Source organism: Astatotilapia calliptera, chromosome 3 (assembly GCF_900246225.1).
Source record: "Astatotilapia calliptera chromosome 3, fAstCal1.2, whole genome shotgun sequence".
Classification (NCBI taxonomy): Eukaryota; Metazoa; Chordata; class Actinopteri; order Cichliformes; family Cichlidae; genus Astatotilapia; species Astatotilapia calliptera.
In genome coordinates this window covers 6,912,048-6,937,336 of record NC_039304.1, presented here as the reverse complement: position 1 = coordinate 6,937,336, position 25,289 = coordinate 6,912,048, and the positions used below count along the sequence as shown (strand labels likewise).

Genomic DNA, 25,289 nt, shown 5'->3' with positions numbered 1-25,289 from the left:
TTTTCCAGTGTTTCACAGTGCCAGCCATCAAAGTCAACCAACAAAACCCCCTTTCAGTCCCAAAACACAGCTGAGCACTGTGCGTAAGCATCGTCCACGACACCACACGTCCACACGTCCACACGTCGCCTGTCAAACTGTCACTCTGTTGCAAAACTTTGGTTGAAACTTCATCATCCACCCTACAGTCCAGACTTCATCTGTTCCCAAAGTTGAAAGAACATTTGTTCAGAAGGCGATTCTACAGCATCGGCGATGAGCAGCTATAACATGGGCATTGTAAAACTACCAGGCTGATGCTCAGTGGACTGAGGCATAGTTGCATTATCACAAACAGGCATGGTGCAGGAGAGAGTGTCTCCTTTGAGTGGACTGGTTCTTATACAGCACTTTAACACAACCTGTAGACTCGATCATTCGCAAAAGCACTTTTTTCTACGCTGTTTCCAATCTAACATTCAGTGGATGCATCGAAGAGTAACATGGAGTTAGTATCTTTCCTGAGGATTTGGCATGCAGACTGGAGCACCATCCAACCATCAACCTAGTTAGTAAGTGACCACCTGAGCTACATCCCTCAACCCTCAGTGAGCGACTAAGCCCGTAAACTCATCAGAAAAGAGTTTACAAGGTCAAGGTTCAGGGCAGCTTTCCCATAGACATCTATGGGTTACGGTCAGGTAGGTTTGGTATACTTAAACAGGATGTTTTCAGGTTTAAGGCACCTTCATGTTCCTTTCAGTTTTCAGGCTGAAGCTGAGCCCATTGTTTCTACAGCCTGGGGTAAGACACATGCATGGGTGTGGGCGAATCATTTAAGCTTGCCATAAATGACATTTCTGTGGCATCACAATCATTGTACAAGTCTATCAGAAGAATGTTTTAAATATGGATCAGCTAGGCTGTATGCTCCTCAAACTGTGAAGCCTCCTCTAATATGGTTACACTGTAACACTGTGCATTTTAAAATGAGGTCGTTATACATCATTCCTGGTACCTGTGAATGTTTTCTTTCAGGCGCTTTTGTCTCTACAAACCACTGAGTTACTCACCACCACAGGCCTGTACATTTATAGGTCAGCACAGAAACATGTCTGTTATAAATAGTGCAGCAGGTGTTGCTCTAAGCTCTGTGAAGCGTGTTGTCCATGTCTGTTCTCTGTCCGTTGCTTTCATTCTCACTCATCGCTCACAGTCTCTTACCAAAAGCAGCTGGTTAGTTGATCATTTGGGCAAGTGTGCAACAGTTTTCTGCTTTACTCACTGTATTTGTTTTTGATTTAGAGCAATTTGGTTAAGCTTTATGACAACTTGACAACTTGTAGTTCTGGGAATCTTTTCTATTAGTTATGATCAAAATAGTTTTCATCAAAGCCAAATCAGTCCAGTTTTGGGTGTTTACATGATGAATCTGCCTATAAAAAACATTTATTGAGATCATTTTAGTCGGAGGTCAAACTGAAGCATGTTGTTAACTCTTGTTGCAAATTAGACAGTGTGACTGGGTGGTAGACGACCTCGGGGTCACATCTGGCCCTTTAGTTGTCTGCGTGCATATCTGCATGTTCAATGTCCTACTGTCGTTGTCTGGTTCTCACTGTACATGTCACTTCCTGTCTTACTTTGAAGGTGCCTCGTCTCATGCGTCTGATTGGCCCCAGCTGTGTTTCCCCCCGTTTCTCGTTCCCTCATTATCCTTGTATACTTCAGCCCTTCGTTTCACTCTGTCCGTTGTCGCGACCTCCTTCATTTCCCTGCTGTGTGTTCTGCCTGCCTGATTAGTTCAGGCGTCGTCCCAGTTTACTTAGTTTTATATTTCACAGCTGTGTCTTCTAAAATAAAGGCCTGTCTGTGAGTCTGCAGTGGGATCCTGTCCTGCCTGCTTCACACAGCAATTCATGACCCTGACATCAACAAATACACAGATTCTCCTTCAGCCCCCTTTCACTGGTCTGAATTGGCCCGATGTTTTCAGAAAGAAATACAGACGTATGTAAACCATCTGCTTACTACATTATTCACTCCTTCACTGAGTGTCCTCGATCTGAGCTGCTAATCTGCATTACTCCTGGTATAAAACTGGTTACTATTGACATGAACTGGCTGCATCTTTGTCCTACAGACATGACCAAACATTTTAGCAGTGACACAAAGTTTGTTTCTTATGCACTTTGCTGCTTCAGTTTTTGTTTCAAATAACAAGAAGAAGAAGAAGAAGAAGAAGAAGAAGAAGAAGAAGAAGAAGAAGAAGAAGAAGAAGAAGAAGAAGAAATGTACAATTATAGATCATAAGTTTCAAAAACTTTTTGCTGGGAAAGAAATAAAAGTTTAGTTTTAGTCGTGGTGTCAAAATCTTTGTCACCGTTTTAGCTTTGACATTTAACTTATTTCAGTGTTAAACTTTTGTGTGTGGTTTTATTGTTCCGGTGAATATCGGCTTTGATCTAATTGTCTTGGGATGAAATCCAGAAAAAAAAATCCTATGGGACAAAATAAGGGATGCTTAAAACCACCTCGGGCACTCTGACCTCAGAGATTCCTTCAGAGCCCAAAAAGAAAGGACGTGATTACATGATAATTACCTTTTACAGTGTGCTGTCATTAGATTTCCAGTAACACTGCCTTAACAGACACCACTGACCCCAGTACAGAGCATGCAAAATGTGACAAATCTCTCTAAACTACCACAAAGCACAAACAGTGTGAAAGGAAGGCCGGCCAAAATACAAGCCAGGGCCAGAAGACTGAAAACACATGTTGACTGAACAATGACTAACGCCAGTGGAATTAAAGGAACTCCTACATGCCGAACCTAAAACAGCAGCTCTAAAGCTAAGCACAATATCCTCTGTATACATAAACTGGAAATGGCCAAGAGGAACATGTTTCAAGCTTGTCCTGAACACTGAAAACCAGACTAATCATCCAATCTGTTCACGAGAAGAGAAATGCCGAGCAAATACCAAGATTTTAGATGTTTTCTGGAAGAGGCCAATGGGGACTGATGGTTCATCCATGAAGATGTCTCTGGCTCGTAGAGTCAGTTATAGATCTACCTCCTAAAGAATTTTCTTCACTTTGCAAAATATTGTAGTTTTTCTTAAAGAATTTGGCAATCATCATCCTAATCATGTACTCCTTTATACTCCTTTATTCTCATACTCAAGTTCAACATCTGGGATCAGGTCCAAATATCTGATCTGATTAATCTGTGGTGGAATAATGAGAGAAAAAAAGGTCCTTATCTTGCCAAAACAAAACTTTTAGTGACTGGGCCAGTCGGCTTTTTGGGTTCATTTAAGGCCCCGTCTCTCACTGGTAGACTCATTTAATAATTCTGTTATTTAGATTTGTGCACCATTACATGCTGATGTTTCACAATCACAACAACAGTGGTCAGTTATATTGTAAGGTAAAGACCCTCCACCCTATAAGAATAGTCAGATGACACTAAATAGTAACAGTGGGAAGGAAACAAACTCCCTTTTAACAGGAAGAACCCTTCAGCAGCATCAGGCTCAGGGAGGGACAGCTACCAGCTAACAGCCAGGACTCGCTGGAGGTGAAAGGAGGGAGACAGGACAAAAGCAAGCCAGCCCTTGCAGCCTGCGTCTATTGCAGTGTAACTAAGGGAGGATCCAGGGTCACCTGGTCCAGCCCTAACTATATGCTTTAGCAAAAAGGAAAGTTTGAAGCCTAATCTTGAAAGTAGAGATAGTGTCTGTCTCCCGAATCCAAACTGGAAGCTGGTTCCACAGAAAAGGGGCCTGAAAACTGAAGGCTCTGCCTCCCATTCTACTTTTAAATACTCTAGGAACAACAAGTAGGCCTGCAGAGCGAGAGCGAAGTGCTCTAATAGGGTGATATGGTACTACAAGGTCATTAAGATAAGATGGGGCCTGATTATTTAAGACCTTGTATGTGAGGAGCAGGATTTTGAATTCTGGATTTAACAGGAAGCCAATGAAGGGAAGCCAAAACAGGAGAAATATGCTCTCTCTTTCTAGTCCCTGTCAGGACTCTTGCTGCAGCATTTTGGATTAACTGAAGGCTTTTCGGGGAGTTTTAAGCCTTTAAAAAAAAAATTAAGGACAAACGGCCATAATTTATATTTGTTTTTGCTTAATTCTTAATTGCCAATATATATAATCAGTGTGTGGGTGTGACACCAAGGAGCCACTAATCTGAGAGAATGTCTGACTTTATAAATGTATGATTAAATAAAAGAAAATGTATTGAGTATTCAGTTTTAAAGAAAAACAGCAAAAGAAAGTATTCCTGTAACTGGATTAAAAGGGATTATGCTAAAAGATGTTCATGTAAGAATAAGATCATGACAGAGAGGTTGTATAAACTAATGGAACATAAGGAGAAATATGCGACTGAATGTTCATATACAATGAAACTTTCTATGGTAAGAATAACATGGAAAAAAAGAAACTGTAATGAAGTGATTTTAACTTTTAAAGTTAGTTTTAAATCATGTATGATGACAACTCAGACAGACAGGGAGAGGATGATGAGGTACGGGTGGACAGTGATTCCACAGGTGAGACCAGACGTTATCTTAGACGATGTGACGTAAAAAGGGGGAGAAAGGAGGAGCAGGTATAAAAGCTTTGTGCAGAATAGATAAGAAGAGCAGTTCAGAGGATTGGACCTAAGATGTTCACAGCTGGAAGCTCCTCCTCATGCCTGGGTGTGCCCATCTCTCCAACCTCCTTCTTCACAAGGATCCGAACAAGCTCAGCATTAGCTTACAATGGGTTCATTAGACACATGTAACCGAGGTGATTTGATTAATATTTTCTGATTAGTATTATTTGGTTCTGCTTTTGTTTTGCTCCTATTATATTGCTTTAATAAAATATCCTTCGTTAAATGGTTTTAATTGTGGGCCTTTACAAAGGGACTGGTAAAGTATTCATCTACATCACCATGAATGACTCTTACAGGTTAATCCAGCCCTCCTCAGTCTTCCAGGACGCTAAATTTAACCCAGTTAGTTACCAAGTGCACCAATCTAGAGGGGAGCTGCAGTAACAAACGGGGCTGCTGGCAGCTGGGCCTGTACTGGCTCTGTCACAGGAAGAAGGGTAGGCATTCAGGGCTTTTCAGGCAGTTAGTACTGGGCTAATCCCCACACCCAGTAGCTCCATCTAAGCACTGCTTACTGGGTAAGACTCACAGCACCAGAGATTGGGGTTGGTTTTTCCCTCTACAAATAAAACAAGCTTTTTTACACTGACTCTTTGGAGATGTTTTGAGCTAAAGGATGATTGGAGATCGACCTGCAATTAGCTAAGACAGCTGAGGCTGAGGCTGTTTGAGTAACGCTGCCATCATAGGCCTGTGGTTCGTAGGTGATGATTGAGACAGATTAATCATATTTTAAAATTGAAGCACTAATTTATGGTAGGACATATTATAGCAGTCTTGAAGTAATTGGTTTTAATAGACACATGATGATTGCTGAGGTTAATGCAGTAGGATCAGTCAGATAAAGACTAAATAAATATAAATAGTATTGAAAGTAGCTGAACATATTATATATCTGTGGTCAGTTATTTTTTCTCTAATTGTTAAAATGTTATTAGTAAAGAAATTAGTGAATTCAATACTTTCTTCAATTAATGATGAGGAGTGAGATGTCACAGCTTTACTGAGGGCTTTTAAATAGAGCAACAAACTATCTTTCCTGGGAAAATGAAGGTATTCTAAATTAGTGAGATACCACTTCATCTCAAGGTGCATGTTTGAGAGTTATACCATGGAGTCCACTTCTGATTTGAGGCTTTCTTTCACAGAGGGGCCACAGTACCCAACAATCACATGACCCCCTATGAGCAAGCACAACAATGAGAAGGAAAAACTCCCTTTTAACAGGAAGAAACCTCCAGCAGAACCAGGCTCAGGGAGCACAGTACTCTCTGCAATGAGGAATTATGTTACAGCACCTTCCAAAAGATACTGTAATGAAATCTATTCCCCAGCTGTCTTTATTGTAAATGTAAATTTTGTTAAGTAATAAATAGACAAAACTCTTAAATGTGCACTTTCTGTGCCACATGTCAGAGCTCCAGAGTGTGATTAAAGTGGTGGCTGATTTCTTATACAGCCCAGCCTCACAAAATGTGACCAGTTAGTGTAAAGTCAGCTGGTGGTGGCCCAGCACTCACCCAGAATCACATTATGAGCCACAAAAACACAAGTGTTTGAATCTGGTTAAAGCGCTACTTTACCGGAACAACTGTTTGCCTTCATAAAAAGGTTTCCTCGTGTTTTTAACTCCTCCCAACAGTTATTGCAGACCTGGGCCTGCCACAGATTTCTTATAAGAGGGGAAGTTTTTATCCATGACCTCAGTGTCCAGAAGTCTACTTTCAGCCACTGATGACGGCGTAGATGCTTCATCCTTCCACCTGCACACGTGACACCACTCACTCCCACAGCCACGACAGTTTTTTGGCTTGACCCGTTGCCATGGTTATTAGGATGCCGCATGGTAACAATTACAGTTCTCTTATCAAGAAAACAAACACGGAAGTAATGGGGCGGGCTCTCTCTGCAGCAAAACAAAGCATTTAGCATTATTTTTTCTGAACATTAAAACCTGAGGTATTGTGCCGACGACCTGTAATTACACGGAGTAATTGTATTAAGTCTGTCAATAAGACGTTAATGCGCAGTGATGAATACGCCGGCTCGTGTAAACTGAGTGTGGATGATACACTTAGTTTCACAGGCTTTACTCGCCGAAATGAGAAGTTCACACGCCTGACCGGAGTTTGGCATCACTCTCTCTGTCAGCCTCTTTAACGCTCAGAGAGCACACCACGGAGCAGTGCCGGGGTGCGCAACAAATCCACAGTTATCAAATACTGACAAATATAAGAATTATATCACTCACCATTTATTTGTACATTCTATGATCAGCTCTTGAAACGAAGCCGCAAACTGGAATTTCGACGCCTTCTTTCCTACCCGCTGGAGCCGTTTCCAAACCGAAGTCATGCTCGACCCTGTCACACACGCTGAAGTTAAATTACACGGAGGGCAGGCGTGTCCCCTCTTCCGTGTTCCTTCACCGGGGAGTGGATGGGAGACTCCACCTGCCTCGATGACAGATCCTCACCAGTGCTCGATCCGTAGACACGGTACAAAACAAATACTCCGGTCACGTATCGTGAAGTTAACGCGGACAAACCGGAACCCATCGTCACTGGGACTTTCAAAATAAAATCAGATGTCTCTTCCAACTTCCACCCATCAACAAAGGAGGAAGTTTACAGTTTAAATCTCATCGTGAGCATTTAAAACAAAGGTTTTAACAAAAATAATGATACATTTTCCACTAGAATGCTTATATTTTGGCACAAATACATAAATAAATAAGAGGAAGTCAAAGGAGAGCGTCACAGGGCGAGCAGCCAAAGCACACAGAAGAGCCCCACCCAGTGTTTACACTGTGGTTTCACTGCTAATCACACTGCCAGTAAAAGTTTGGACACACCTTTTTATTTAATGTTTTTTCTTTATTTTCATGAATGTTTACGCTGTAGATTCTCACTGAAGGCATCAAAACTATGAATAAACACATGAAATTCTGTAGTAAACAAGAAAAGTGTGAAATAACTCAGGACATGTTTGATATTTCAGATTCTTCCAAACAGCCTTTGCTTTGAGTCCTGCTTTGCTCACTCTTGGCGTTCTCTCCATGAGCTTCATGAGGTCGTCTCCTGAAACGGTTTCCAACAGTCTTGAAGGAGTTCCCAGAGATGCTGAGCACTTGTTGGTCCTTTGCCTTCACTCTGAGCTCCATCTCAACCCAAACCATCTCCACTGGGTTTAGGTCAGGTGACTGTGGAGGCCAGACCATCTGGTCAGCACTCCATCACTCTCCTTCTTGGTCAAACAGCCCTGACACAGCCTGGAGGTGTGTTTGGAAAACAAATGATGGTCCAACTAAACACAAACTGGATGGGATGCATGTGTTATTTAATGAAAGCTGTTCTCTAACCTATTAAACTTCCTGTTTCACTACAGTTATAACTATGGGTGCCTTGACATAGCTCAGATTAATTTAACACGTCACACATGCAGTGGCTTCATATCCTGGAGGATAATCTGATAATAATAACATTGTTGCTGTTGTTCAGATGTTTTAGCAAGGAGTAAATGTGAAGCACAAACTAACTGGCAGGAAACCTTTCCCTCTGTCATGAGCCCCCCTCAGCTGGGGGGACTTTTCCACTTTAGGTGTCAGTCTATTTATAATCTGTTGCTAGCACATGAAGGATGTAATGCAGCTTCTGAGGCACACACAGGCATTAGCCTTTTATATTTGTTACATGCAGAGTCTAAAGAATGATGACATTGGGAAATTATTTTTTTTAAAAACATTTGAGAGCTAAAAGTAACCTATTTTATCATTTGTAAAAACATTTAAAGAAGAACTTCGACTAGGGGATTTTCACCTTTTATTACGTTTATGCCAATGTATGTATCATGACTTCCTTTTTTCCAAATCCAGCAGACCCAAATCACTATACTGGCAGAGTAATGCCCAACTTTAGTGGCAATCAGGGATTGGACCAGTAAGGCCTCCAGCGACCTCAGATAGGATGAGGAGCTTGGTCATTTAGGAGAGTCTCAGACTAGAGCCACTGCTCTTCCATCCATCCATCCATCCATCCATCCATCCATCCATCCATCCATCCATCCATCCATCCATCCTTTTCCACTTATCCTTATGTTCCACAACAAAAAAAAATATCTGGTCAGGTTAGATGTTTTGGGCATGTGTAACTGGGAGGAGACACTAGACCCAGGACCCGTTGGGCAGATATTTTGCCCACCTTATAAATGTTTCAGGGTCCCACCAGAAGAGCTGGAAAACATGGCTGCAGAGAGGGATGTCTGAGAATCTCTGCCTAGACCACTGTTCCCACAATCTGGACAAGGGTAAGCGAAAGAAAATAGATTACTGTGTGGATATCAAATGCTCCAGTGGTCTGTAGAGTGGCTTTTTACTGCTTTTTACTGTAAACAGAACAATTATAACACCAAAGCTTTAAGATCAGGGAAAAGCTGACTGCACAGTTTGAGTTGACACAGTTGACCGTGGTATCCATTTAACCCATCTTGATAATAGGTTGGTTTCTAAATGTGCTCTTATCTAGATCCAAACATGTAACACGTTACAGAGAGGAACGTGTTACATGTGAATAGTCTTAGTTTGGACTTTTGTTTTGGAGTTGCATGAGGAAACTGGCTGGGAGCCCTGCTTTTCTCACTACATGTAGATATTATCAGACAGTACAATGATCATTCTTTTCCACACCCACAGTACACAGCTGTACCACAGGAGTTTTAAAACACGTCACCCTCCATGTCCCAGGTCAAACAGAGCAGTATGTTTTCTTAATCTGATGAACTGAACACAAACGTCTACACCATAAAGCTTTGTAGAGGTAAATTATAGAAACACTATACAAATATATGCGGATAATATTTAAAAATGCTCTTCTGCCTAAAGTGTGTTACAGTAATGAATACGAAATGAACAGTGAGTCACTATAATCCATCTGCATGTGTTGTTTTACAGAGGCTTGGTGCTCTGCTGCTTACCAGCAGGAAAGCAGGAGAATAATAAGTCTGACATTGCTGTTTACAGTGAATTTATATTTGCATTTACAGTTTTGAGGAATGTATCTTTGACATTTCTGTAACTAGAAAAATGAGTAAAAAAACAAAAAACAAAAACGATTTTCAATTTCTTTGTCTTTTTTTGCACATTTTAGCAATGTATGTAGTTACTATGGACTTAATACATACATATTATTAAAATGTGGGATATAATGTTTGTATTTTATTGCATAGCAAATTGAAATGCTCCCAAAATATGGCACTACAGCATGTAAAAATGTAAAGAGGGTTGTTTTTGTATTTCGTGTAAGGTACCGATCAATGTTAAAAAATAATAATAACGATAATAATAATTTTTTAAAAATGCAAAATTCTATAAGAAATAGATTGATTCATTTTTTAAAGAATGTTATATTTTTAGGGTTGGCAAGATTAGTAAAATTAAAGTAGAGGGCACTGCGGGCGGTCTTTCTCCTCAAGCTCGAGTCCCCTACCAGAGACGAGGAGCTTGAGGGTCCTGCGCAGTATCTTTGCTGTTCCTAGGACTGAGCTCTTCTGGACAGAGGTGTTGCTCCTGGGATCTCCTGGAGCCCTGTGCCCAGCTTGAAGGTCACTGCACCAACTGTTCTGATTGCCACTAGTACCACTGTTGCCTTCACCATCCAAAGAAAGAAAGAAAATTAATTTTTTCTCTTTTTTTTTTTAATGGAAATGTCCCTCACCTGATCTCAGAGCATGTTTTTCATTTTCTGAAAACATAACTGAACGCAGGGAGACCCAAGAGCAAGCACCAACTGATGAAGGCTGAAGCAAACATCTGGCAAAACATCAGAGGGGAGGAATTACAGCATTTGCTGATGTCCATGATATTTACAGTCTTTGACAGCGAGGAATTTTCATGCAAGTATTACATGAATAGTTTGCCCATTTACCTTTGATCCCCTGATGTGGCCTGCTTCAGAGGAACATTGCTGTAATTCCTGAACACTTAATGTAACAATGATGTAACAATTTAAATCTTTGTCATCAGAGCTAAACATTCTCTTCGAACACATCTTGATTGTTTAAAGTTAAAATAAAGGAAGTGTGTCATTGTGAACCTAACTGTAGCTGCTATTTTTCCAATGCTTTGGTGAACCTACAGAAACTGTCAGTGCTCTGGTACAACCACATACAGAATCATTCACCACAGCCTGGTGATTGTGATGGTTTCCATAAACCATTTCAGTATTATTTGTATTGTTTTGAAATTCTACTGTTTAATAAGAGCTCACTAAAAAACATCCAAGAATTCAAGCTCAAAATGATCATAACATATACTTGGAAACTTGTAGTAAGGTCAAAGCAATCAGATCCCTGCTGCACTCCTGCCTGTGACCTTTGTAACTGTAGCCTGGCTAAGCCAGACACCTGTGAGCTGTCTGTCAGAAGCACGCACTGAAATATTACCGTTACAAAACATCGAACTGTCCTCGCTGCCATGATGCAGCAGTTTACATTTCAGTCTCAGTTACATAGACTCTAGACAGCACAATATGTTACAGAAAGATAAAACTGAAAATCCTGCTCTTTAGCTCCTACATTCTCTACTGAGTACATCCTGGAAATGTGGGACAAGCAGAGGAAGGAATCCAAGCATTCAAGTTGGAAGCAGGAAACCAAAAAATATTAAAGATTTTAAAAACTATTAAGACTCTAAAGTGAATGGGAGCTGCAGGATTGTCTGTACTTGACATGCTGTCTCTGAGGATCCTAAATCGGGAACAACAGTTGGCTGTGGTATTTAATTCTGTGCTTGACCATCAGTCATCTGTGCGTCTCACAGCCGCAGCACAGCTCAACACTGATCTCATGACTGCAGGGAAATGACAAAGGAGGCTCTCAGCAGTGAGTCAGCTGAACTCAGTTTCACCTTCAAATGTTTCCATGAGTCTTTTTGTCTAGTAATAAAAACAACTCTAAGTGTATCATGTTAACATATTTATTCTACACTGTCTCATGCTGACAGATCCAGATTTTATATTTAGTTTTCCAGTGACTGAGTGAGTGGCCTCTTCTTTATGTGGGCAGCAAAAAACACCTATTGTGTTTCAATGTTAGGGTAAAGAGATGTGTTGAGGTTCAGGATGTGTTAGGTATGGAAACGGTAAGCTGCAGTGCTGTTTAAGATGACAGTCTCCAGCAAATTAATGTAGAGTCATGGATGCACAGCTGGGTATGAGCGTGTGTTCCTGAGGGGAGGTGAGAGCAGACCAGCTTGGCACCAGCTCAATTTCATGTCTACAAATACGTCCATAGCAGGAGGACACAACAGCCCTCTGTTCCAACTCCAAGAAAACCAGCCTGCACCTTTCAGCTGCTTCATTAAAGGCACATTCATCCAAAATGTAAACAAGTCTTCAAACTAAACAGTTATATGTTCTTTCACCAACAAAATGTATACACAACCAAACACTGGGGTTTGTGTCCTCTGTTTATGTTGCAGTTACCAATATGTTAACCTCCTCCTGAACAAACGGGGACAACGCCAGCATTCCCCTTACTGGTTATAGAAACTACCAGTGGGGTTATCAACATTCTGTTTCCCAAATGTTCCAAAGAAGAAAATCCACTGGATCACCATGTTGTTCCTCATTACAGTCATTTATGATAACATACTTGTCATAAAGATGTGGTAACACTACAAATTATCATGTATGAAAAGAATTTAGAAGGAAATGTCTATTTTAGAATAAAACACAAAACCCATGTGTCAGAGTGTGGTTTGTGGCACGAGTGCAGAGGAGGGATGGGGCAGCGGGTTGAGGGGGCAGGGCAAGGCTGGTAACCCTCATCCAATCATGTCTGTGAAGATTCTCAGTCATCCAGGTCATGGTAATCTAAGCAGCTTGGAAAGAAAAGTGTCTGGACTTTTCTTGAAGACGTTTCACCTGAGAACCTTCTTCAGTTCTCAGAGCAACTGGTGGACAGTCCCAGATTTTTAAGCCCTACTGGGAGTGTCCCTAAAGAGTTGACCCACTATTGATCATCTGCCTAATCACATGAGCCAAAGTGTGAAAACAGGTGTGGGTCACCATCAGCTGAGGTAAACCGTTGTAAGAACTTGCCCCAGCCTATCATGTGACTTACTGAGATCAAATGACCCAGGATGTGAGAGGGCGTTAACTGGGCGGTTGGTGGTTTTATCTCTGATGTGCGGTCTGCTTGCCAAAATATCCTCGGGCAAGATGCAAAACCCCGAGTTTGTCACGGTGCCTCGGCCCTCTCAGGTTGATTTGCTGCTTTCTCTCTCTCCTCTTGTCGCTCCATCTCTCCTCTCTTTAGTGTGTGTGGGAGTAGTCTGCTTTTGGTACAGAAGTGGGACTTTTCTGAGTTTCCCACCTTCTGACAGTGCTCAAATACAGTAGAAAAATGTTATAGAAGAACTAGTCCACTTACATTAACACCTATTACAGTCGACAGTATCGAACACTGAGGTCTAGCAGGACAAGCACAGAGATGAGTCCACTGTCAGAGGCCATAAGAAGATCATTTGTAACCTTCACTAAAGCTGTTTCTGTGCTGTGATGAGCTCTGAAACCTGACTGAAACTCTTCAAATAAACCATTCCTCTGCAGATGATCTGTTAGCTGTTTAACTCTTTCAAGGATGGCTTTTTAAGTAATGGTTTGATTACTATGACCCTATTATCAACCTTGTCATATTTAAGATTGAAGCATTAATTAATTGTAGTACTACAAGGAAAGAAGAGAAATACACTTATTTGGGAAATTCCTTTCTAACAACATGATGAGTAACGATAAAGAAGCTACTTTTAGCTTCTCACTTAGTCATACATGTTTGATTTGACTGTTGTTTACATCAGAGGCTCTTCCCGACACAACCCCAAAGGGATTTGGCTCCTCTTCAGAGCAAGGCAGTGATCTTTCACTTCTTAGGCAAATGTGTAAACCACGTCTTGTACTACTACTAATGGCTATAGCGTCAATGGTTGTCTGTCTCTCTGTGATAGCCCCGTCATAGACTGGTGACAATGGACGGCTGTCAGAGGTCGACCCATAGCAGCTAGGATAGGCTCCCCCGTGATAGTGAAGGGGACAAGTGGAAGATGATGGACGGATAGATGGGTGGAAGGTGAAGCCTGTAATTTCCTGCACCCAGCAGTAATGAAATGCACCATACACACATTGTGGTGAGGTGACACACATTATATCACCTCACCACTTTGATTATGATGTAATTCATAATCAATTAATATTTGAAAGTTAGTGAGTATGGGCCATGAGATGGGAATTCGCAAAAGTCAACAGGCCATGAGGAATCAAGTAATAATCCTGGCTAATTTCTATCAACATGATTGGGGAGCACATTTGAAGCACTATGTGACAACCACCTCATAAGAGACAGCCTACAGAGTGTAGATGCTTAGGACTCTTCATTATTTGGTTTTGGAACTGAAAAAGCTTGGATGGTGAAATGTCTTCAAAAACTTAAAAATAAGTCCAGTTGCTTTCTTTTCAAGCTCTTAAGAAGAGGGAGGATCATTGAATCAGCATAACCTGTCTGCAGTGGGGGAAAATGCAAGCAGGTGGACTATATCTTATGGATATAAGATGCCATTTTAAGTAGAAGGGGGAGAATATAGCCTCTCCCTCTCAGGGGCCAGGCTGTCAGCCGCACCTCCCCAGGAAAGGGATGAAGCAGTGACCTGCTCCCCCGGGACAGAAGATCCCTCAAACAGGGGGTGCGGGATCACTGAGGGCATGAGGGGCCACCAGGACCAGCCTTGCCTCCTCGGTCTGGACCTGGTGGACGACCGAGGGGAGGAGGGAGAAAGGAGGGAAGGCAATACCTGGGGCATCCCACCCTAGGGGAGGGTCGTGTCCTTTAAGGAGAAAAACAGGAGGCAGTGTGTTGACTCCATGGAGGCAAAGAGGTTGACCTCTGCCCACCTGAAGCCGTGGCAGATTTGTTCGACCACATAGACCGCCGCAACCATGCTGTCCGTCCTGATAATCTGACCGAGGAGACGAATCACGTGGAACCCCTGCAGTCGAGGCAGAAAGTGCCAAAGCGCCAGGAAGACGGCGTGCAGTACATTGATATGGTGGGACGGTCTAGCAGCCGTTGACCCCACAGTCCTCGTGGACTGCACCCTTCCCCCCTTCACTCCAGAGTTTTGTCATATCCTATATGACCTGGCACGGGGTTCAAATGAGCCACCTGGATAATCATCTCAGCTTTTTTTTTTTTTTTGCAGCTTCTGGCAGCAACAGCTGGGTGTGGTCTTCCCGTATGTGGGTGTCAAGCTGAGCGCAACACAAACATTGCATGTCCCTGCCAGTTGTGAACACACCCGCACACACAGCCCCATTAACCTACTGAACCCGGGCCAATCAGCTCCCAGACTCAGGGATGCGCCGGAGCTAACGCAGCCTTCAGTGTAAATGCTTTATCCACGTATTTCATTTCCACCGTCCCCATAATCACACCTGTACCCCTTTGGCAGACTTTTAAACCCTGACCCTTTGCTGATAGTGTGTGTCACTATCAGCCCCCGGTTCTAATATGGTTGTAAGCCACAGAGGGGGTTTCCTACAATACCAACTGTCTGCCAGCTATAACCCAGTTTTGAGATCCATCCTCAGACGCCTTAACAGACAAGTTCAACAATTGTGCTGCAGTGATTTCAATGGACTCCAGTTTGTTCATGGAAATGGGAGTTTTCTAATTATGGAGTTACAAATCTGTAGTTTTATTAAATAATACTGCTTCAACAAAGTATTCAGCTAACTCTGTAAATACATATGCACGTTATATTTTTGTTTTTTATTTTATTTTTTTTATTTGTTCATCAAGAGATTATGCAAACTTACATACATTGTATTGTATGCATCTTACATGACATATTTTCTCAAACATTTCTTCCCCAATCATTTTAACTTTTTCTTGTTAAACAAAAGACAAATTAAAATACAAAAAAAACATCATACCAACACAAGAACAGAAAACTGAGAAAAGAAAGAAAAAAAGAAGAAAAAGTGAGTAAAAAAAATAAAGTAAAACTCAAATAATAATAGTAATAAATTAAAAATTAAACACTATATAAATAAAATAAATTAAAAAAAAGAAAAAAAAGGGGGGGTGCTTAAATCCTATGCCTACCTTTAAAAAAAGTAAATTTCAAATTCTTTTCAGTCCAGTCGGTGGGTAAATTGCATTGTTCTAAGGAAAAGATTTGAGATATTCCACTTGCAGATAATTTTTATCTTCTCCACCCTCAGAAATGTCCGGACAGTATTAATAAGCCATTGCGATGCAGATGGAGGCGTGGGAGATTTCCAAAGGAGTAAAATACAGCGTCTAGCAAGAAGGGAACAAAAAGCCAAGATCTGTTTGCAGCGGAGTCATATTTGGAACTCCAAATATGGCAATTAGAGGATCTTCAAGGATCTGAATTCCAAAAAACCCTGAAAGTACAGAAAATAATTCACTTCAAAATTTGTTCAGACTTGGACAGAAGAACAACACATGGCTTAGATTGCAAGGAGAGGTCACATTTATAACTAAAGGAAAAAGTTTAGATAAACGGACTCTGTCTATTACTTTAAAGTACAAGCTGTAGCACATGGTGTACTTGAGCGCATGATGACATTCACCTTATCCCAGCATGATTCAAACAGTTCAACACCTAATTCACGCTCCCAGGCGGTTCTGATTTTACCTGAAGTCAGATTCGGTCACCATAAGCGTTTGATGTATATTTGATATAGCTGATTTTTGATTGGGCCTAACAAGCAGAAGGTCAACCCATGGAGGATCAGCAGGGAGAACTGGGAAATTTGGAAACAGTGATGAGACACAGTGTCTAATTTGCAAATAGAGAAACCAGTGAGAAGGAGGTAGGTCACATTTTGAGCTCTGAGAAACTCAGAAGGACATCATCTTTGTAAAGGGCTCTCATGGTCTTTGTGCCTCTTTCGTGCCAAATCAAATAGGCAGCGTTAGTAGTGTCAGGGGAAAATAGAGGATTCCTTAACAATGGTAACCTGGTAGACGGCGATATGAATTTAAAATGCGACCTGAACTGAAACCAGATCTAAAGTGTAGAGAGCACCGCAGGATTTGAAGCAACAGAAGATGTTTTAATGATGAAGAGATAAGGGAGGCAGGAGAAAAGTATGGAGAAATTGATTGAATCTCAAGTTTACACCAAATCAGGTTGGGTGAATTTAGCCAGGAGGCCAGCTTATGAATATGTGAAGACCAGTAGTACATTAAAACATTTGGTAGGGAAAGACCCCCATCAGAGGTAAACTGTTGCAATAAAGAGAGCCTCAGTCTAGGGGCCCTTACAGTCCACAAAAAAGGTTTTTATTTTTAATCACTCTACAAGAGCTTTAAACTGTCTTCACTTTGTCACTGTGGGATATTGTTTGTGGAATTTTGAGGTGAAAAATTAATTTATTCCATTTTGGAACAAGGATGTAACATGTGGAACAAGTGACACGAACAAGTTCACTGTAATAACTATTTGATCCCTGCTGAATTTGCAATTTTCCTCAAACAGGAGCTCTAAAAAAGAAATAAATAGTATTTAGTTATTGTGGTAGTTTCATTTTAATGGTAAGAAAATTAATTTTAACCAAAAATCTGGAAAATAAAAAACACATTGTATAAAGGTTGATTTGTATGTGTGGCGGGGTGTAGGGGAGTGGAGCAGGGAGCTCGGGGGCAATGCTAAGGAAGGTCAGCTGACACAGCTGATACTGACTGCAGGGTGAAGATGATGATGGTGCTGGATCAGCCCAAAACTACACAGCAGGGGTTTGTTAGTGATTCTGTTAAAGGCAGTCAGAACCATAGTCACCACCACTGCTAACACACTATGTCCTGTACATGCAGGCGCTGCTTCAGTTTGCCAGGAAACATCTAAATAATCCAGAGAAGCGAGAAAGTGATGCGGTCAGATGAAAGCAAAGTTTAGCGCTTTGGCATCGACTCAACAGAAATGCTGCACGTGACCCAAAGAACAGCATCCCAACAGTCAAGCATTCAGGGGGGAAGCGTTGGTGCTGTTTTCAAGGATACAAGATAAGTTCACCGAGAGACCAGTGGGTGGCGCTATTTATCGTGAAACCTTGGATGAGGATCAGAAACTTTATTATTCCCTAAGGAAATGATGTGGTTGCAGTTGCTCCAAGACAACAAGAACAGCAACAGACTGAAATAAAAGAAATAGTCAAATATATTACAAAGTTAAAATATAACAGAAACTCAAATATATGCTAATAGCTCAATTATAAATATCCAGAATATTACAGAGATTAAATGTGTATGATTGACATTTCCCTCTGAATGTGTAAAGCGTGTAACTCTTGCACTGCGTACCGTTGATTAGATGGAGGATTGATGTGAACTCCAACCTCCTTGCCTCAGCCACAACACTGAAGATGCGTCTCTCTTTTTTTTGCACAGTGGAGCGTATCAGGTCACATTTTACTGCATGTTATATCGGTATAACCATGCACGTGACAAATAAAGAATCCTGAGTCCAGCATGACCACCAAGCACATGAAGGTCAGTCAAGTGGCAGCCAGGAACCTACAGGACTGAGTCTCTCTGTGAAGAGGAGTGGGCCAGAAGCTCTCCTGAGACGTGTGCAGGCCTGCTGACCAACTAAGGAGAAGTTTGTATTCATTTATGTTTATTTGAAGATCAAAACCACATTTAACACTAGGGGCCTGTGCTTCGTACCGCGCTAAGTGAGTTAGCTGGATGAGATTGTTGACGATTTCGCGTGATCTTGGATCGTTCGGTTCCCCGAAGCCCATCCGGGACTTGCTGTCATAGCAACAAAGCCGTAAGCGTAAACCTGCTGGGGAGCAGGTTTACTTTATGTAAACAGGATTAGATCGCGGCCACGCAGGTATGTCCGCTTCATTTATACGAAAGCAACAGCGATATTCCACCACTGTTTCACCATAAATAAATAACATCAATGTAACTAAAGACAATGCAGCACCTGATCCTTTTATTGATGTCACACAGATACATACAGGTCATTTCCTAAAAAAGGGAAATGTACTATTAACATTCTATTACATGTATGTGATTATTACAGATGTAATTCATATTTCAGAGTAGTAATTGCAAATCACTTCGTGTAATCAAGATGAGAGACCACGGCTATAAAAGCGAAGGTGGATTTGGGAAGTCTGTCGCAGTCATATCCTGTCCGTTTACGCGAGCCACCCATTGCGGAAGGTGAGTACAAAGTACAGATATTACAGATTTTTAACTCCTCCTACCCCGAGCGGGCGCCCACGGGGAAAACAACATATCAGACACACCTGCTCTCCTTCATTCTACTTGATGCTGTTTCTTCATAGAAAAGCAAAAAGAAAAAGTAGTATCTGTTCAGAGGGTAGCATGTAGCATCATAGCTAATACACCAGTAGTGATCTACTGTGGGAGGCAGCACAGATGTGACCTCTGACCTGTCTCCTAACATCAGCAACAAGTAAATATTTATTCAGTCTATGAAAAACAGTCATTAACAACATATCCCATCTTGCTCCAACATTGCCCTCAGCAGGTATTCACTGATATTATGAGTTTAATCGACACTAGCACAAGCTAAACAAGAGTTTCAGGAAAACATCAAACAGTGGAAAAAACTAAATGATGGAAAAACGTGTCAACTTGAAAGATTTATTTAGGGAAGATCACAGCTCCCTCTCTGCTCCACACACATCGCAGGATTTTGTCCATTCTCCGATGAAAGTGCAGCAGACACGTCGGCGCTGTGATCCAAACGTGCTGGTCCTGACATGCATGCAGCACATCCAGCTGTTGCTTTTTACAGGGACCAAAACTGACTTTGAGTAAACAAATAGATTTGTTACAAGAATAACAGATTAATTAAAAAATGAAGCAGTAATGAAATATTGGCAGAATGATCATTTGGCGACTGCAGTAAAGATTTCCCACCAGCATGAGTGAGCTGAGGCTAAACAGGCCCGGCAGTAACTGTGGAGACGTGCAAGGCAGCAGAGGCCCAACAAGCTGTCACGTGTTACATTTCATGCTCTTATTCCCAGATGCTGACAGTCAGATATTGACTAGCTGTTTAATTAGCATGTTTAGAATCTCTTTGGGCCTCATCTGTATGTTCATACATGTGAGTGGCAGCTTAGCCCTGTGTTGCCTCTTTACTGGCAACATCCCCTAAAAACTCCAGCAGCTTAATCAGAGCAACGTGTGCCTGGAAGAGTCTGCAGCAGTCAGACTAATGTTAGCTCATACAGTCTGTGACACACACACACACACGCACGCACACGCACACACACACACACACACTATAGAGGCAGGTGAAGGGAGTAATGTGAACATGTCCAGCGACGTACAGGTTTGCCCACCCTGCCGATGACGGGCAGTTTGTGTGCATAGGTACGTGGTGGAACAGCAGAAACAGGCGGAGTTGTTGCAAACATTGTCTGGAAAGGGCGGCGGCCTTGACAACGCTGGCCCATTTGCCGCCCACCAATAAGAAAGGAAAATGCAGGAGGTGTGGTCTGAGGTGAGGTGAAGCGAGCTTTGGGGAACACTTCACGAGACAGACCAGCTGAACGTTGGCGTGAACATGATGAGGAGGATTTGGAGCGCTGCATAGACGAGGCACGAGGCACAGCCCTGGGTAGACACACAAAAATAAATCAGCACAAACACACACACAGACACACAAAGATAGATAGGTGCTCCTCTGGTTGCTTTACCTAACTGACCCTGTGCCTGAAAGACTCGGCGGAGGTGGATCGGTGCGCGGACTCCCGTCCTGCCTGGGGCTGATGTTGAGGTTGGCGGTGAGCTGTGGCATCTTCCGGGTGGTGTCGAGGTTGGAGGCGGGGCCGGGAGGTTCCTTCCTGGAGTTACTAAGCTGGGATGGAGTGCAGGGCGAGTGGGTGCCAAATCCTGGTCCTGTGCTAAAGCGGACAGCCAGGCTGTCGCCGAAGAAGGAGTAAAGCTCACAGTACATGGCGGGGAGAGGGACGGGGGTCCACTCCTCCCAGTGACAGCCGGCCCCACCCACCTGGAGGTGGCTGGCAATTCCAAGGGCAGCTTCTGACAGAGGCTCTGGAGGTGGGCTGAGTCCCGGAGAGTTCACCCTGTAGCTCGCAGCTCCCACCACAGAACCCGGATGAGCACCGGAGTGTCCCTCTGCTGACTGCGACAGAGACAGCGCCTTCATCTTTAGCAGGCGCTCCACTGCCACCTGCAGGACAAAGAGAGGAAGTGGCGACGTAGGTGGGACAAGATGAACTCAAATTATGATTTAATTCGTTTTTAATCACAAGCATCATTAGGCATAATGTCAAGATTGAGCTCATCTGTTAGTTATCCTCAGCACAAATTTGGGGCTCAACATCTTCATTAAATCAGCATTAACCACACACTGCTTTGAAGTTCTTGAAGCATATAGAACAATCCCTGATCCAGGGCCAGTTAACCTGACCTGCATGTGTGTGGACTGTGGGAGGAAGCTGCAGAGAAGACTCAGCTACAGAGGAAACTGCACGCACAACGAGCCAAGCTGAGGTTTAAACCAGGAAGCTTCCTGCTGTGAGGCAACATTGCTAACCACTCAATTTATATTTGACAATAATTCGTTATTTTATGGCTCCCAGAACTAAGTTTGTATATTGTCACAAGCCGTTTTATTAGGTACACCTTGCTAGCACCAGGTTGGCCCCACTTTTGCCTTAATTCTCCATAACAGAGATTCAAAAGGGTGCTGGAGATGTGGCACATGTGGCAACTGCAGCTCACAGCAACATCAGAACGAGCACAAAGAGGAACAGCTGGAGCAGATGTGGAAGTTGACTCCAGTGGACCTTCAGACCAACCAATCAAGATTAACCTCATTCTGTTTTTAAAGTAATTTTCTACACTTAAATACTTCATTAAGTTGACTAATGACAGTCTATCAGTGTCTGAAATCACCCAAAGCAGCAGCAGTACTGACCAGGATGGCTCCGTAGACCTTGTGTCCGTCAGCTTTCACCTGGGCGTTGGACACAGAGTAATCATCTAACACAGCCTGGAGGTTGGCCCAGTACGCAGGAAGGTGTGGAAAGAGGACGCGCTCGACAGCCTGCCAGCAGAAACCAGTGAACACAGAGAGAGGAGCATTCAGGACACAGGAGGGTAGCAGTGGAGCACTCAACAGCAATAAAAACAGTAATGACATGCAGGTTTGCAAATATTTCACAGCTAAATAATCAAGATGTGAGACTTTTCATTTAGGGAATGATTTGTTTGAAAATATCGACTGAATATGGGCCCAATCTAATCTATAACTGTCAAATATTTACTAATGTAGAAGCTGTGGCCATACCTTCCATCCCAAAGCATGAAGGCCCACAACAGCTCCATAGTGGGAGCACAGTGGTCTCACTGGGTCAGACAGAACCTTCTGGAGCGACAGCACGATCTGGTGGTAGAGACCACTTACCAGATCACCATGAGTCCTGCAGAAGAAACACCAGAAAGAAGAGCGACTGTTGGATTTCCATTTTTAACGCAAACGCCGAGTGAATGTTAATGTTGCCCTTAGCAACAGCCTGCTAACATTAGTCAGACTGGTAACATTGTAGCAACACAGGTTCTTTGTGAAATGATGCTGCATATTTACTGTAAAACAGGCTAACACTACAGTAGTTTTGTATTCTCAACACTGATGTTAAATCCTGACTGGCTAACAATTTTAGTCCAAGCTTGCCTAAGCATCCACGGAAAATCTGCTCACCAAAAGATGTGGCTGAGGAGCAGGGCAGCGTAGTCCCTGAGAGTCCAGTGGTCGTTGAGTGGGTTGATGGAGGCTGCCAGTGGCTCTAGGATGCAGTACATGACACTGGAGACCAGGCTGCGTACATACGAGCCCAGGTACAGGTAGGGATTCTGGACCAGGCTCTTCACCATGTGCATTAGTCTGTTAAGCTGCTCCAGGTCGTGGCTTACCGACTTTACCTGGACGACAAACCGAATCCATGATCAGCTGAAACACCGGTCAACAGGTTCAGGAAATCTACATCCTAACTGACGACATAATCAGAACCTTCGACGCCGTTCAAGCCGAGGACACGTAGGTTACCGTGTAGAGTTAAAAGCGCTTCCAGTTATGAGATAGGTCTGATTCATGTGTCATGCTACGATATTTTCTCTTACTAAACACACCAAGCATTCCTAACAAAACTGGTGATGAGAATCATAAATGCGGATTTGTGTAACCCTAAAACTTACTCCACTGATGACATAAACAAAGTACGGAAGCAGGGCTGCAATCTTGGAGTTAGACTGGAGGTCCAGCAGAGCCACCTGAAACACACACGAGCGTCGTTTAGCCTGTTCACAACAAAAAGTCTGCTCTGTCTGTAGCAGCTCACCTTCATGAGATGCGGGTCCTCTCCTAAGATGGCCCTTGTGATCTGCTGGTAGTACTTCAGTAAGTCATCTGACAGAGACTGTACTGCTGTAGGAACTGGGACAGTTTAACACAGACAAACACTGAGATTTTCTAACAGGATAACAATGATGCTCTCAGTGAAAGGTGGAGCTCAGTTTTTAGAGTATTAGCTACTTTATTCTATCTACAGGTCCAAGTACAACAACTGTGGGTTAGGTTATGCCTGCTGTGTGCGTCTCACCTGTACCCTGAGGCTCCAGGTTACCTTTACCATCCAGGTATGACACATTGACTGCAGGCAAACATGAAACATCATTAGTAAACTCATCACGTGAATATGGATATGACAGAGCATAGAGAACACTACAGGATGAGCCTGCGTGTGGAACGTAGCAGCGTAGCGTACCTCGCACCATGGTCTCAGCACAGCCTTTGGGGATGTTGGTAGCCAGCGCCAGCTCGACCAGATTGACGTCCCGATCCTCAACAAAGAAGAGCTCGCCTTCTTTCACTGAACGGAAAGGCAGCGCATCCTGGGCTCCATAGCCGCAGATGGCCTGGTAAAGAACAGAGACAGAAACATGAAGGAGTTCCCTCACATCAGACCAGAGGCAGATCGGATATGGAAATTACACGCTACCTCCACGTTGCTCCAGCGCAGAGCTCTGTTGAAGTCCTCCACCGTCAGCTTCCTCCTCTTGGCGTGTCTCATAAACTGAGAGCTGCTCTGTTGGGGACAGCAAAACATTACCACGTACACCTAACACGAACTTCTCCCAAAGTCAGAACATTATCTATGCATCCAGGCATCACTGACCTGCGTGGCCTCCCTGAGTCGGTAACACACGTCCTCGGCCAGCAGAGCCGCCACATCATCACCGAGCTCCACACCTGCGCCCTCCGCCATCAGTCTGACAGACTCCCGGGAAACCTCGGCGAACCGGCGCTCCTCCCGGTCCGCCATGTTCACCGAAATCACTCAAACTAGCAAGAAAGATCACGTTACGCTCATGCCTTCTCTGCATCTCACAGCAAAACATCGCGTTTGGCGGTAAAGCTTAACGGAACTTCATGCGTCCTCGGGTACACACTACAGGGTTAGCTAAAACATACGTGTGTCTATAAACGTCTTCACTGTGGACCGTCACGTATTGGGGACCTTTTTCAGCTGTGGCCCGTGGTTTCTCCGAACCACCGCAGTCATTCAGCATGCTAACAAAGTCAACTCTGGTTTTATTCAGTTAGCTGGAAGAAACCACCGCACTTTGAAAGAAACCACGATAACAAACCTATTACAATACAGTAACGAATGAAATGACCGTTGTGTCTTTATAAAACTGTCGCATCAAATACGGCTAAATACAGCTACAGTTAGCTAAAATACATGATGCTAAAAGCTAGCATCAGAAGGACAGAAAATACAACACCAGGCCTTCCCAGTATCATGCAACGTTAGACTTTACCTTCTAAACTGGAACAAAGGGGGACTGGAGGTCTTTAGCGCCTGAAATAAAGTTCACACCAGGGTAGCTATCCGATACACTAGCAGCTCCATAACATCAAGCTAGCAATCATGACCAAGACATCCGCTGTACCCTTCAAAATAAGGCAGCGAGGTCCAGTTTATTTTCTCACAATATCGTCACAATATCGTCCTGACGAAACACCTCAGAGGTGCAATTTAACTAAAGCCTAAAAAGATTTAGCTCTATGCTTACAGCCTCGAGCTACCTTTACCCTCCCAGGGCTACCTGTTGACGCTCTGTAGCAGGAGGTTAAGGCCAGTGATTGGCTGCCGAGTATCAGTAGACGGGATTGGTTGGTTGAAGGTCGTGTCTCTTTAAAATACTTTTTAGACGTCCTATACGGAGGTCTAGTATAAACATTTCACCATCGCCTCCACATTAACTAACCCGGACGTACACCAGCCAGAGCTGATCATAGGCCAACTTTCAGTTTGAGCCCAAGACTCTTGTCTTTGTTCCCATGAGCATGGTCCCAGCCAGCCATCCCATTCTTTATTGGAAGGAAGCTTCAGAGTTTTAAGACCGTTTCAGGAGCCTCTTGTTTCAGCAGCAGCTGATTAAGACTGACAAATGCCAGCCTCGCTTGTGCTTGAAAAGGCAGCTACTGGACTTCTGTCAGTCACCCCACAACTTTAATCCAGCCCAGCCAA

At 43.1% G+C, this 25,289-nt stretch overlaps 2 protein-coding genes across 12 annotated transcripts in view; both read right to left on the bottom strand.

Annotated features, from left to right (window-relative positions):
- ehbp1l1a (EH domain binding protein 1-like 1a) overlaps positions 1-7,211 on the bottom strand; it is a 42,988-nt gene extending 35,777 nt beyond the window's left edge. For 5 of the 8 annotated variants that reach the window (XM_026161243.1, XM_026161251.1, XM_026161264.1 and 2 more), the window contains exon 1: positions 6,911-7,211. In XM_026161243.1, the coding sequence (XP_026017028.1) occupies positions 6,911-7,014 (104 nt within the window). In that variant the 5' untranslated portion in view covers positions 7,015-7,211. The remainder of the gene's footprint in view (positions 1-6,910) is intronic. The other 3 variants (XM_026161285.1, XM_026161283.1, XM_026161279.1) reach the window with 3 other exon arrangements.
- A 12,137-nt stretch (positions 7,212-19,348) lies between these two features.
- Positions 19,349-25,100, bottom strand: taf6l (TAF6-like RNA polymerase II, p300/CBP-associated factor (PCAF)-associated factor). 4 transcript variants are annotated; one of them, XM_026161213.1, is made up of 12 exons: positions 24,577-25,099; positions 23,931-24,097; positions 23,754-23,840; positions 23,520-23,670; positions 23,355-23,405; positions 23,094-23,188; positions 22,951-23,025; positions 22,457-22,677; positions 22,046-22,178; positions 21,674-21,802; positions 20,436-20,923; positions 19,349-20,343 (listed from the first exon to the last, which is right to left on the bottom strand). In XM_026161213.1, exons 2-12 carry the CDS (start codon positions 24,075-24,077, stop codon positions 20,010-20,012), a joined length of 1,911 nt encoding a protein of 636 aa, XP_026016998.1. In that variant the 5' UTR covers positions 24,078-24,097; positions 24,577-25,099; the 3' UTR covers positions 19,349-20,009. The 4 variants fall into 4 exon arrangements, with proteins under 4 accessions (XP_026016998.1, XP_026016984.1, XP_026016991.1 ...); XM_026161199.1 differs by having other exon boundaries at positions 20,427-20,923; positions 24,577-25,098; XM_026161206.1 differs by having other exon boundaries at positions 20,427-20,923; positions 24,865-25,098.
- Positions 25,101-25,289: the final 189 nt, after the last annotated feature.